Source organism: Salmo trutta, chromosome 12 (assembly GCF_901001165.1).
Source record: "Salmo trutta chromosome 12, fSalTru1.1, whole genome shotgun sequence".
Taxonomy (NCBI): Eukaryota; Metazoa; Chordata; class Actinopteri; order Salmoniformes; family Salmonidae; genus Salmo; species Salmo trutta.
Window position 1 is genome coordinate 36026140 of NC_042968.1, and position 15280 is coordinate 36041419.

Here is a 15280-nt window from a genome sequence, read left to right on the forward strand (position 1 = left end):
ACTATACATTCATGTACATACTACCTCAATTGGCCCGACCAATCAGTGCCCCCCGCACATTGGCTAACCGGGCTATCCTTATTGTGTCCCGCCAACCACCACCTGCCAACCCCTCTTTTACGCTACTGCTACTCTCTGTTTATCATATATGCATAGTCACTTTAACCATATCTACATGTACATACTACCTCAATCAGCCCGACTAACCGGTGCCTCTATGTAGCCTTGCTATTGTTATAGCCGCGCTACTGTTATTTTTCACAGTTTTTTTACTGTTGTTTTTATTTCTTTACTTACCTATTGTTCACCTAATACCTTTTTTGCACTGTTGGTTAGAGCCTGTAAGTAAGCATTTCACTGTAAATTCTACACCTGTTGTATTCAGTGCACGTGACAAATAAACTTTGATTTGATTTGTCCCTTCAATGTGGATAGGGGGGTGCTCCTTCTACAGTTTCCTGAACTCCACAATCATCTCCTTTGTTTTGTTGATGTTGAGTGAGAGGTTGTTTTCCTTGCACCACACTCCGAGTGCCCTCACCTTCTCCCTGTAGGCTGTCTCGTCGTTGTTGGCAATCAAGCCCACTACTGTTGTGTCGTCTGCAAACTCGATGATTGAGTTGGAGGCGTGTATGGCCACGTAGTCGTGGGTGAACAGGGAGTACAGGAGGGGGCTGAGCACTGGGGGTCCCAGTGTTGAGGGTCAGCGAAGTGGAGATGCTGTTTCCTACCTTCACCACCTGGGGGCGACCCGTCAGAAAGTCCAGGACTGGTACATCCTGTCTGAGTTTCTGCCTATAAGACGGAAGGAGCAAGATGGCATCGTGGTCAAGTGAAGCACTCTGAAAACACACACACACACACACACACACACACACACACACACACACACACACACACACACACACACACACACACACACACACACACACACACACACACACACACACACACACACACACACACACACACACACACAGGTACTCTCTCTTTGTACTACCCATTTGTGGCCACAGCACCGTGTTTTAACAACTAACCCCTTCTGGCTACTATAATGGTTAACGGTACGATCTGCCAATGAGGAGAGTCTCTCTGAAACAGCAGACATTTCCTTGAGCCTCTGGAAAGAAAACCTCCCAATCCACTCCTGAGAGAGACCAAGTCTGACATGCAGAACTTTAATCGCCACTTTTCAACCTGTCAACCTGAGTGTGTGTGAGAGAGAGAGAGTGAGAGAGAGAAGGAGAAGGAAGAGGCTGTGGAATGAGCCAGTGGATGATAAAATATATGAAAACCGTGGAGCAGGTCCTAATGGAGGGAGGGGTCAAAGTGCACAGGAAGCGGCTGGAACGCACTCCAACCTTTACTGTGTCCTGAGATTTATCTCCTCGTTTCACATCTCCACTCATCACAGAGAGAGGGAGAGAACCATTAATGAGAGCAAGCCAGATGGCCAATCGTCATCCTCTAACCCAGCAAGTGGCCCTAGTATAGAGTTAGAATGACTAGAACAGACATTCTCATTTAGTGCTATACATGAACTGTGTTGGGTGGACTGGCAGACATATTGGGTGTATCATTTGGAATACAAATGGCACATTGTTGGATTTTGCCATGTTGGATTTCACCATGTTGGATTTTGATAAATACCTTGGATTTTAGAGCCATCTTTTTATGTCCGTTCTGCAGACTCTATTACTGAATATATTCATGGTGATGCTGAAGTGAGCAGTCAGTCTGAATATCGAAATATACTGACTATGAAAACAGGCTCACCCAGGCGTGATCATACTAAAAGTCTGTTGATGCTCCTTTCCAAAATGTATCATTATGGAATTCTGCCAACATTGTCTTGTATAATTCTAGTCAAATTCTGCTGAAGCTTTCATGTCTAGAATTCTGTTGAAGCTTTCTCATTAAAAACTTCCAATGTTCTCTCATAGAATTCTGCTGAAGTTTTCATGTCTAGAATCTGACTGACGCTTTCTTGTTCTAGAATTCTGCTGAAGCTTTCTCATTCAATACTTCGGCCAACGCTCTCTCATAGAATTCTGCGGAAGCTTTCATCCCTAGAATTCTGCAGAAGCTGGTTGGTTCTGCATGAACCCATTTTAACTGTTTCTAAAGTCAGCAGTTTTAACAACACAAGAAAAGAGGATAAGAAAATCAATTTCAGAAACATAACATCATTTTAGTCTCCATGTAAAATCACATTTTATTATGTCAAAAACAAAACGAATCAACTTGCAGTAGACTTTAAAAATATATATATTTCCAATCATTCAGATTTGTACTCAGATTTCTGTTAAGGTCACATTTGTCTGTGAATCTTGGAGTATCACTGTATAATAGTACAGGTATAGAATGACTGTAAGGCACATTAACAAAAAAACTCAAATGGTTAAATCCCTGTAAAACAACACATTCATTTATTTAAGTGTTAACAGTTCAAAACGTATTTTAAACTGAATCAGCACCATAAAATACATGTAGTGGCAATTTATGTACCAAACATATGTGCAACTACAATAACATACAGTACAGGAATATTTAAGCATATTTGCACTATATCAGTAACATAGCAGTTGAAGAAGGTTGCAACAATTACTCATAAAAAAGCAGCTACCTTTCTGTATTAAATAATTAAAAAATGTTAATCCACAATTACATATGGGAAAACAGCAACAACAACAACAGAAACACACAATACAGAGAACGTGAAACAAAGCTGGATTCCACAGTAGTGAATTATGTCGTCAGTTAGCACCATTCAAACCCCACAGGCTGTCTGGAGAGCCAGGACTGAGGCCTCTATTCAACACACACACACACACCAACGGAAAGGGGTCAGAACTTTGAAATGTGATCCCACACTTGAGGTCAAGCCTCCTTTTTAACAGGAGTCATCCCCACTGCACCTGTATGGTATATTCACAGTCTCTCTAGCCACAACCACAGGGTCTCCATAGCCACAACCACAGGGTCTCCATAGCCACAACCACAGGGTCTCCATAGCCACAACCACAGGGTCTCCATAGCCACAACCACAGGGTCTCCATAGCCACAACCACAGGGTCTCCATAACCACAACCACAGGGTCTCCATAGCCACAACCACAGGGTCTCCGTAGCCACAACCACAGGGTCTCCATAGCCACAACCACAGGGTCTCCATAGCCACAACCACAGGGTCTCCATAGCCACAACCACAGGGTCTCCATAGCCACAACCACAGGGTCTCCGTAGCCACAACTACAGGGTCTCCATAGCCACAACCACAGGGTCTCCATAGCCACAACCACAGGGTCTCCATAGCCACAACCACAGGGTCTCCGTAGCCACAACCACAGGGTCTCTGTAGCCACAACCACAGGGTCTCCATAACCACAACCACATGGTCTCCATAGCCACAACCACAGGGTCTCCATAGCCACAACCACAGGGTCTCCATAGCCACAACTACAGGGTCTCCATAGCCACAACCACAGGGTCTCCATAGCCACAACTACAGGGTCTAGGCATAAGTTGGAATGGTATCATATTCTACCTGTAGGTACCAGAGTTGAAACAAGACCCACATGCCTCGGCCCCTCTATCCGTAACCAGTATCATTCAATTGCAGGCCAGGCCATAGAGTTTTATAGAGGGCCCACTTGCCATAAATCATATTTTAGCATGGACATCACCTCACCATTGAGGAGTTACACCTTTTGAAGTAGTCAACTTGGTGGGACTTTTTCAGTCACAGAAGCCATTATGGCAACGATGCACATATGTGCCATCTGTCTAACTCTATGGGCCGGTCTCAGCTGTTAAAAGAGATTCTCCGGTAGTTTTGTATACTTTTTAGCCAGTAGTTCCGAAAGTAGCATTCACGAGCCATAAGTGGTCCCAGAAAATTGCGTACTAAGTCACATACAGTACGTGCAGATATGTGCACCACATCATTGCTCTCTCTCTCTCTCTCTCTCTCTCTCTCTCTGTGTCTCTCTCTCTGTGTCTCTCTCTCTCTCTCTCTCGTGCTATTTCTCTGCTGTGTCCACTGAGCCGTTGGGCCCACCCTCCAACCTCATTGAATAACTGGGCACGCATCTTGCTAGCTGTCACTCAAATATGAGGGGCTGAAGCTTATTGGCTAGAACTCAAATTGCTAGGAGGCTGGCCCACAAGGGGGGAAATGTCAGGAAAATGGCTTGGCACAGCTTCTAACTAGGAATTTCTGCCTAATTGAGGCAAGACAGTAATTCTGCTCATAGATTATGCATGTATGAACTACACATTGACACATCCAGTCCAAAGTGGGAGGGTTACAAAATACTTTCTTATTCACAAAGTACTGGAGCATGTCTTTAACCGTGATGTTTTCTTTACAAGTCTGTCTTCAAAGTGTGAACAGTGTGACCTTTTCAATGAAGATCTCACCACTGACGGCTCGTACCACAGAGACATGCATCGATTACACACACGCATGCAAACACACACACACACGGTACTGCCAGGGTGGTCCTCTGTCCTACATGTTCTGAACACGTAGGTAAACAGTACCATGTTAGATTGTTTGATTGATTAATGGTTCCCTGCTCTGAAGGGTTGGGAATGTGGGACTCAGGAGCTCTGAGAGCTGGGCTGTTTGTTTTCTCTGTTCTGACTTGGGCCCATATCAGCTCTTATCCCAATACTGGGGACTCTGCCTGGGGTCTGCCTGGGGGCCAGGGTCTCTGCCTGGGGGCTTTCTGGGGGCCAGGGTCTCTGCCTGGGGGCATCCCGGGGGCCAGGGTCTCTACCTGGGGGCTTACTGACCTGGGGGACAGGGTCTCTAACTGGGGGACAGGGTCTCCATCTGGGGGTCAGGATCTCTACCTGGGGGTCAGGGTCTCTACCTGGGGGTCAGGGTCTCTAACTGGGGGACAGGGCCTCCATCTGGGGGTCAGGATCTCTACCTGGGGGTCAGGGTCTCTAACTGGGGGTCAAGGTCTCTAACTGGGGGTCAGGGTCTCTAACTGGGGGTCAGGGTCTCTACCTGGGGGTCAGGGTCTCTACCTGGGGTCAGGGTCTCTAACTGGGGGTCAGGGTCTCTAACTGGGGGTCAGGGTCTCTAACTGGGGGTCAGGATCTCTACCTGGGGGTCAGGGTCTCTAACTGGGGGTCAGGGTCTCTAACTGGGGGTCAGGATCTCTACCTGGGGGTCAGGGTCTCTAACTGGGGGTCAGGATCTCTACCTGGGGGTCAGGGTCTCCATCTGGGGGTCAGGATCTCTACCTGGGGGTTAGGATCTCTAACTGGGGGTCAGGATCTCTACCTGGGGGTCAGGGTCTCTAACTGGGGGCTGCCTGGGGGTCAGGGTCTCTACCTGGGAGCCAGGGTCTCTACCTGGGGGCTGCCTGGGGGCCAGGGTCTCTACCTGGGAGTCAAGGTCTCTAACTGGGGGACAGGGTCTCTAACTGGGGGCTGCCTGAGGGTCAGGGTCTCTACCTGGGAGCCAGGGTCTCTACCTGGGGGCTGCCTGGGGTCAGGGTCTCTACCTGGGGGTCAGGGTCTCTACCTGGGAGCCAGGGTCTCTACCTGGGGGCTGCCTGGGGTCAGGGTCTCTACCTGGGGGACAGGGTCTCTACCTGGGGGTCAGGATCTCTACCTGGGGGTCAGGATCTCTACCTGGGGGTCAGGGTCTCTACCTGGGGGTCAGGGTCTCTACCTGGGGGTCAGGATCTCTAACTGGGGGTCAGGATCTCTAACTGGGGGTCAGGGTCTCTACCTGGGGGTCAGGGTCTCTACCTGGGGATCAGGGTCTCTAACTGGGGGACAGGGTCTCTAACTGGGGGCTACATGGGGTCAGGGTCTCTACCTGGGAGCCAGGGTCTCTACCTGGGGGCTGCCTGGGGGCCAGGGTCTCTACCTGGGGGTCAGGGTCTCTACCTGGGGGACAGGGTCTCTACCTGGGAGCCAGGGTCTCTACCTGGGGGCCAGGGTCTCTACCTGGGGGCTAACTGATTAGTCATGGTGGTCTCCATAGACCACAAAGAACCAGGCCAGAAATATAGATATACACTACATAGCCTGGTAACTCTAGATCTGTTTCTGCTTCAGCCAACTCCAAGAACCAAGAGAACTAGGCCAGTGACATCGATATACACTACAGAGCTGAATGTTACGTAATACCCTTGGAAAGTGATTAAAGCGTCAATCAGCAGTTAAAACAATCCAAAAGGTCTGGAGAAATGTAACTACTCTCAAATTCATAGACCGAGCTATGGATGCAAGGACTGACCATCCATGATATGAAACTGCTCATTTTAACCATGTTTCAAGGCTTTATAGTGTTTGTGGAGTAAAACAAGCATTTGGGGTTCTGATGGGGTAAGACAGTTGACCTGAGCTCATTTATAAATCAAACAATGTATGTAGCAACTGCAGATTCCCCCTTTAAATCATAATCTGTAAAACGTGAACACAACTGCAGATTACCCCTTTAAGTCATAATCTGTAAAACGTGAACACAACTGCAGATTACCCCTTTAAATCATAATCTGTAAAACGTGAACATAACTGCAGATTACCCCTTTAAGTCATAATCTGTAAAACGTGAACACAACTCGAGTCATTTTTGGATAAAGAATGTCTGTGATAACTAACTGTACATTATTTACAGTCAGTTATCTACTGCACCATCCTTTTGTAGCAAACATAACGCTGCCTCCATTCATGTTTACATGTTGATGTTTGTGACGTCTACTTTTGTCACACTCATGCACAAGGGCAAGCTGTTGAAATCGGTGTAAGCCTCACATTGTGTTTGAATGATTGTTTAATAGTTAAAACCAATTTCAAGTTTGATGATGTGTGGAAATGTTAACAAGCACCAGGTTTGGAGTAAGTGTAAAGTTTGAAACCAGAGACTAGTTTATGTCACATTTGGTACATCGTCATGACAATGCACACCTCAAGCACCAAGGGAGGACAACAGACATACACATGACACAGGGATTTTTGTTTTACAACGAACCTAACAATCTAGCTGCAACCTGCTTCACTGAGATAGCTCAGTTGGTTCATGGAGCGTAGTTGGAGTAAGGTGTTAACGACACTGGGTTGTGGATTCCACTCACATATACAGTACTGAATACACTGTATGTGGTTAACTGTAGGACAAAAGTAACTTAAGATACATCTAATCTTCTCTTAAGTTACACCCCAACCACTGCACTGTCTCCAACATTGGATCCTCAAGAGAGAGACGGATGCTACATGGGCTGTCCAAGGCCTTCAGGTGAGCCTAGGAAATAGTGGGTCTCCTATCGTTAGCTTGATCATTTCAATGTAGAACTACAGTACCTTACAACGGCTCCTGGCTAGTTTTAAATAACAACAACCGCCAAAAAATGACAATGACATCAACAAAAAACAGCAACAAAATGCAAGTACACCTAGTCTATCGTGGAACTAAGGGATAAATCTTAACTTGAGATCCAAACGTGGAACCAAGACTTAGCTTATGGGTTGATGTCAATGCGAAATTCACGTTATCTCAAGTCATCAAGTTACGGTTTGTCCCTAAGAGAAGAAACCAGGGTCATGTTCATTAAAGCACACAACGGAAAAAGTTTTCAAACGTTGCAACAGAAAAAAGAAAATGAGTGTTTCTTATTGAATAAGTTCAAGTAGTCCCTACCTGTTTCAGTCCATCTGGTGCCTAATGAACACGACCTAGGTCTCTTGGCCCAGTCTAGTGAGTGGCCAGCCAGTGGCTTGGTGAATACAGGGCCTAGACCGGGGTACTGTAAAGCTCATTGAGGGTCTAGACCGGGGTACTGTAATGCTCTGAGGGTCTAGTCTGGGGTTCTGTAAAGCTCATTGTGGGGTCTAGACCGGGGTACTGTAAAGCTGAACTAAACACAAGAGAATATGCAGTCCCACTTTATCTGAATAGTCCCCTACAGATCTACATGCTCAGACTACAAACTACCATTTGAATGTATTACATGTCAACTGCACCTCTGTTAACATGCAATAACAAAGTACTTACAGGTCTTTCAATGTATGTGTGTGTAAGTACTGTATGTATGTCACAGGCGGCTGGTGGCACCTTAATTGGGAAGGACGGGCTCATAGTAACAGATGGAACGGAATAAATGGAATGGTTTCAAACACATGATACCATTCCATTCACTCCATTCCAGCCATCATTATGAGCAGTCCTCCCCTCACCAGCCTCCTGTGATGTACATACATTATATCTATGTAAGTAAGGGAAAGGGGAATGGTATCATGTATTTGATGTGTTTGAAACCATTCCATTTATTCCATTCCATCACTATGAGCCCGTCCTTCCCAATTAAGGTGCCACCAGCCGCATATTCTCTTGTGTTTAGTTCAGCAGGCCCTGTATTCACCAAGCCACTGACTAGACTGGGTCAGTTGGACAACCTAGTCAGTTGTACAACTGAATGTATTCAACTGAAATGTGTCTTCCTGCATTTAATCCAACCCCTCTGAATCAGAGAGGTGAGGGGGGCTGCCTTAATCGACATCTTTGGCGCCTGGGGAACAGTGGGCTAACTGCCTTGGTCAGGGGCAGAACAACAGATTTTTACTTTGTCAGCTCAGGGATTTGATCCAGCAACCTTTCAGTTACTGGCCCAAAGCTCTAACCACTAGGCTACCTGCCGCTCCAAGTAACATACAATTGCTCATATTCAGCCACCCTAGCTGTATTCTTAGATTCGGCGTGTGCATTTGAAAATCGGACAGGTTTTTTTTTTTACCCCCTTTTTCTCCCCAACTTCGTGGTATCCAATTGTTAGTAGTTACTGTCTTGTCTCATCGCTGCAACTCCCATACGGACTCGGGAGAGGCGAAGGTCGAGAGCCATGCGTCCTCCGAAACACAACCCAACCTAGCCGCACTGCTTCTTAACACAGCACGCATCTAGCGACCTGGTCAGCGTGCACTGTGCCCGGCCCGCCACAGGAGTCGCTAGTGCGCGATGAGACAAGGATATCCCTGCCGGCCAAACCCTCCCTAACCCGGACGACGCTGGGCCAATTGTGCGCCGCCCCATGGGCCTCCCGGTCGCGGCCGGCTGCGACAGAGCCGATGCAGTGCTTTAGACCACTGCGCCACCCGGGAGGCCATGAAAATCGGACATGTTTTGATAGTTCACTGAGCATCTATAGACAATCTGACAACAATGAACTTTCCACATAAAGTGTTATCACATATGTTAACGCTAATGTTAAATCACACTGTACAAGAAACGTTGACGTGACAGGCTACCCATCGAGAGACTCCCCAGACTTCAAAGTCCCTCGCTTTGGTTTACAGCAATAAAACAAGTTAAAGAAGGTTTTCAAGTCTTCATGACAACAGCAAGCTTATGATCCTACTTGAAATGGTCTCTGCACTCATTTCCACTTTTTTCTCCAAAATTGAAAGTCCTATAACTAATAATAAGAATATGAATAATTCAGTAAAAACATCCGTAACTCTTTACTTAAAGCCGGCCGGCATAAAGACCTGTCATGAGACCCATACAATATATTTGTATCATCTCCTGAAGCAGTCTAAATAACAGCCATTTTGAGTCGGTTAACATGCTGATACATAGAGAGACATATCATATCATAAGCCTTATTATAACACATTATAAAGGCTCATTCACGCTTATAACGACTTACAAAGCATTATACCCGCAAGCTTTAAGTCAAGTGTTACAGAAGCATCTAAAATCGTAGCACTAGGTGAAGTGTGTGTCTGTCTGTGTACAGTATGTGTGCGAGTGCTTTCATCATTAACTCTTGCGGGGTGTTTTGTTGGCGTAGAAGTCTCTGCAGGTGTCACAGCAGCGCTGGTACCATCTCATGTCCTGGCACAGGTTCTTCTCTCGGATCACACGGCAGTACACAGTCCACTGGTCTCCTGTGCACTTGTAGGTCAGAGCAGCTGGAGAGGCACAAGGACACAGAGGAACAAGGGCACAGGGGCCACGTCAACAGACAGAGAAACACAGTACACACATGTGCACCCACTTATGTACACACACACACACACACACACACACACACACACACACACACACACACACACACACACACACACACACACACACACACACACACACACACACACACACACAAGCACACACACAAACTATGTTACCTAATCTGGGGGAGGTGATGGTGTTGACGTTGACTTTGTCATTGCAGGCCTCCTGGTGACAGGGCCGGTAGGTGGGTGGTCTGAACACCACGGGGCAGTCATTACCGTGGCGACCTGTCACTCTGTGCATACATTGGACCACTCTGGACTGCAGGCCCTTCCCACAGGATGATGAGCACTGGAAAGATCCAATCACTTGAGTTACTTTCTCTTCCAAACTCAAGAGGAAGTATTTTGACATTGAGAGCCATTTGTAACAGTCTTCCATGTCTATGTCCTAGACTTTTTAGGACATAATCACTTCCTAATACTTTTAGCCTTCACATTTTAGGTAATTGTAATCTTCCATAGACCTAGTTGCATCCCAAATGGCACCCTGCTCCCTATATAGTGCACTACTTGTGACCAGAGCCCTATGTACCCTGGTCAGAAGAAGTGCTAAATTTAAGGAAATAGGGTGCCATTGGAAACACATCCCTATTGTGTATAGGGGGCCAAATCACTTCATGACTGAATGTGAGAAGAGACTGGACCTGAATAACAGATAAAGGTGTAGTGTGGTATTTACTAGTGGTGAGATAATTCCAAACATGCCTAATTACAGATGGAGGCTGTGTTCTATATTTGAATAGACTGATTTACGAGTCCTAAATACCCTGTCAGAGTGCTTCGTCTCAGTAGTAATATATGCTCTGAGGCTAAGATCCATCTCTGTCCTCAGGCCCTTCCCCTAGCTCCTATCTCTTCAGTGATCACAGATCTGAAAGGACTAGATAGGTCTAAGTAGCAGTATAGGTGTGTCATGACATTGGCCTGTGGGTAAGGTTTATGACCCCCCATAAATACCTTTCTCCCTTCCCCTCTCTCTCTGACCCTACTGAAGGACTGTTGAATAGCCTTTGTTAAATATAGAGAGTCTGGGAACATCAAACAAGTGGGGGGAAAGGAACCATATTTCGGTAATAGAACCAGTTGGAAATATACCAGGTACTTAATGAGTATGGATGTCAGTTCGGTTGTCATCTGAGACATTATGACTGATGACAGAACGACATAAACTGTACCTGGGAAAGTCCACACATTCTAGTTATCAAATTCACATGGAATTGAGTCAATCACCACCTTCCGGAGACACCTGAAACCCCACCTCTTTAAGGAATACCTGGGATAGGATAAAGTCATCATTCTACCCCCCCCCCCAAAAAAAAAGATTTAGATGCACTATTGTAAAGTGGTTTTTCCACTGGATATCTTAAGGTGAATGCACCAATTTGTAAGTCGCTCTGGATAAGAGCGTCTGCTAAATGACTTAAATGTAATGTAAATGTTGTGCAATTTAAATGTTTGATATTGAGATTGTTTGTTAGGAGATTAAATGTAATTTTAGCTTCCATATGAGAGAATTGGGTTTTCATAAGGAAAGTGCCCTGCTTAATCAGTGGCCCAACCCTGTGAAGAGATAGGGGTTATAAACGATGAAACACACCCTTCTCCCCTCGCCACTATATAAGACAATGACACAATGTAACCAGGGTTCCACTACGTGAGGTCTGCAGCCTCTGCGTTAAAAGGACACACATGTCAAGTACAGAACTAAGCCAACCTCGGCGTGAGCTGTGGTGGCGAATGGTATGAACTTTGAACTTATTCACTACAGATGTGATACTTCCTAGCCGTTGAGTTAGCAGCGGCAGCTGTAAACGAAGGCTAGGAAAGGACGAACGACGGATCCAGTCTAACACACGACGAAGATACCACAACGTATCCAATTTACCACCAGAGATATTCTTCCGAGGACAGGAAGATCTGTTGGCCAACCCGGCCATCATCTACAACCAACCTACCGAAGCGCAGCTCAGAGTAAATATTTATTGCATTTTCCTTTTCCAAATGGGCGGTAATTTAGAATGCATAAGATTCTGTATTTACGATAGCATAGCTGCTGTTTCTTTTGTTCCTCAGTCTTCCCGCTCTTTCATTCAAGCCCAACCCCCTTTCTTTGTGTAACAAGCCGCCATGTCGGCTCCGTCCACCAGGAACGTTTTCTGTATGACGTCATTTGTATTCTGTGTATATGTAATTCTGTGTGATTAGCTAAGTATTTAGTAAATAAATAATTAAACCCAATTTTGTTTTTCTGATTCAACTTGTTAGCCAGGGTTCGTGAAGATAACCAAGAATTTACAACTTTCATTATGAGACTGAAAATAAGATGAGGATTAATATTGACGGTTTTTAAGAGTTTATTCGGAAGATAACGGCTCTATAAACACTCTTCCGTGGTGTCCCGACTTTCTAGTTAATTACAATTACATGATTAGCGAATCAGGTGATATTAATTACAGAGAAAGAATTTTATTTTTTATATCACTTAATCCGGCAGAGCCAAACACACGACAGGTGTGACCACCACTTTGGCTTTTTAGGGGATGGAGCCATCACCATATTGCTTAGATCTACCCAAACCAATCAGATCTGTAAAGAACGAAGAGGTATGGGGCTTGGAGAAAGGGCTAGAGGTAAGGTGCTTGGAGAAGGGGCTGGAGGTAAGGGGCTTGGAGAAGGGGCTGGAGGTAAGGGGCTTGGAGAGAGGGCTAGAGATAAGGGGCTTGGAGAAGGGGCTAGAGGTAAAGGGCTTGTAGAGGGGGCTAGAGGTAAGGGGCTTGGAGAAAGGGCTAGAGATAAGGGGCTTGGAGAAGGGGCTAGAGGTAAAGGGCTTGGAGAGAGGGCTAGAATAAGGAGCTGGAGGTAAGGAGCTGGAGGTAAGAGGCTGGAGGTAGGGGGCTGGAGGTAAGGAGCTGGAGGTAAGGGGCTGGAGGTAGGAGCTGGAGGTAAGGGGCTAGGAGAAACAAACATGGATTGGGGCCAAAGAAAGAGGACTTTGATATTCTAAGCTCGGAAACACCAGAGGCGACAGACAACGGATTCCCATTGTACACAGGCCTGTGTCTTGGCAGCCAACAGCTATAGTCTCGTCCAATGATTAACACTGAACAACAGTGGTTCCCAGGCCCTCGATTCAAGAGGGCGGATTTACTATTCGCTTCACAGAGAGGCAATTAGTGGAAGCCATTTCAATAGCTATTGTAAACGGCCTGGTGTTCTACCAAAGGACTTGTTGACTTGACACTGCTCTCTCCTTACTGCTGCGAGGAGAGCTAAAATGATCCGATGATCATGATCCCACATCTCTATAGGTAATTAGAATGATTCTCAGAAGGTTTTTTCACCAAGCTTTCATTATCGCTGATGAACATGATCACAATGAGATAAGTCTATGAGATAAGGCCCTGGAGAGACACACACACACAGAGGAAAGCACACACATACTGCCAAACACACACACACACACACACACACACACACACACACACACACACACACACACACACACACACACACACACACACACACACACACACACACACCAATGCTAAAACACAAACAAACAAATTAAAACACAAACAAAGAGACAGAGAGAACATGATCTGAAACATCATTAGGAGACAAGCTGATGGGGACACGATCATAGCAACACTCCCATAAGACTTTATCTGTATCCCAAATGACACCCTATCCCCTATAGAGCCCATAAGGCTTTGGTCAAAAGTAGTTCACTATAAAGGGAACAGGGTGGCATTTGGGATGCAACCTAGCTCTAATATCATGGCCACATCCCTAGAGGCATGACCTCCTCATAACTCACAACAACACCACAATTGAATCAGCAGCTTATCTGAATTATATTCTAATACATGCTAATAGACTTATGGTCTGATAGTGGTGGGAAGAGAGGAGATGAGGAGAGCCGGTCAGTTTATTGTCCAGCGTTGGGGGAGTGGGACAGAGGAGTAATTTGAGGACTTTAAAGGGGCAATTGGGGATTCAAAGTACAACAACAATGGACACCCCACCACGTATCTGAGTCATTAGTTTTAAATTCCAGAATTCCCCTTTAACATCATTAGGAGAGAAAATTAGGTAATACATTCAGGATGGTTAGAGGGTGGGGGGGGGAGTAACACTATTAGCACAGCGTCAGAACAACACACCAGATATAAGCCCGGCACTATTATTCCTGTTATTAGATTTCCAAAATGAGAAACTGACCAAGACGCTGGCACCTGAATGTCCTTTCATCAGGTACATGACATTAAAACTTTTCAGACAGAAAATGGGTGGCATGGTGGAAAGTAAAACCCATCCCCAGCTCTCTCCCAGTCCCATCTTCCCCAGCTCTCTCCCAGCCCCATCTTCCCCAGCTCTCTCCCAGTCCCATCTTCCCCAGCTCTCTCCCAGTCCCATCTTCCCCAGCTCTCTCCCAGCCCCATCTTCCCCAGCCCCATCCCCAGCTCTCTCCCAGCCCCATCTTCCCCAGCCCCATCCCCAGCTCTCTCCCAGCCCAATCCCCAGCTCTCTCCCAGTCCCATCTTCCCCAGCCCCATCCCCAGCTCTCTCCCAGCTCCATCCCCAGCTCTCTCCCAGCTCCATCCCCAGCTCTCTCCCAGCCCCATCCCCAGCTCTCTCCCAGTCCCATCTTCCCCAGCCCCATCCCCAGCTCTCTCCCAGCCCCATCCCCAGCTCTCTCCCAGCTCCATCCCCAGCTCTCTCCCAGCTCCATCCCCAGCTCTCTCACAGCCCCATCCCCAGCTCTCTCCCAGCCCCATCTTCCCCAGCCCCATCCCCAGCTCTCTCCCAGCTCCATCCCCAGCTCTCTCCCAGCCCCATCCCCAGCTCTCTCCCAGCCCCATCCCCAGCTCTCTCCCAGCTCCATCCCCAGCTCTCCCAGCTCCATCCCCAGCTCTCTCCCAGCTCCATCCCCAGCTCTCTCCCAGCTCCATCCCCAGCTCTCTCCCAGCTCCATCCCCAGCTCTCTCCCAGCTCTCTCCCAGCTCCATCCCCTGCTCTCTCCCAGCTCCACCCCCAGCTCTCTCCCAGCTCCATCCCTAGCTCTCTGCCAGCTCCATCCCCAGCTCTCTCCCAGCTCCATTACAGAACACCTGACAGTCCAATCAGAGGCTCCTCTACTAGGTGTGTTAACAGGGAAAGGTCAGTGTCGGGTGGCTTTCATTTAAAAGCCCTTTGAAAGGCCTGTTAGAATATGTGGAGGTAGAGGAACACTAGTCAGT

At 46.9% G+C, this 15280-nt stretch overlaps 1 protein-coding gene and 1 long non-coding RNA gene across 4 annotated transcripts in view; both read right to left on the bottom strand.

The window, feature by feature from the left end:
• Nucleotides 1–2189: 2189 nt before the first annotated feature.
• LOC115203454 (uncharacterized) lies at nt 2190–8079 on the bottom strand. The gene is made up of 2 exons (XR_003880167.1): nt 5632–8079; nt 2190–5318 (listed from the first exon to the last, which is right to left on the bottom strand). It is a non-coding gene; the product is annotated as an uncharacterized LOC115203454 (long non-coding RNA).
• Nucleotides 8080–9407: 1328 nt separating this feature from the next.
• LOC115203456 (A disintegrin and metalloproteinase with thrombospondin motifs 17) overlaps nt 9408–15280 on the bottom strand; it is a 235254-nt gene continuing 229381 nt past the window's right edge. For all 3 annotated transcript variants that reach the window (XM_029768142.1, XM_029768140.1, XM_029768141.1), the window contains 2 exons: nt 10152–10329; nt 9408–9935 (listed from right to left, as the gene is read on the bottom strand). In XM_029768142.1, the coding sequence (XP_029624002.1) occupies nt 9784–9935; nt 10152–10329 (330 nt within the window). In that variant the 3' untranslated portion in view covers nt 9408–9783. The remainder of the gene's footprint in view (nt 9936–10151; nt 10330–15280) is intronic.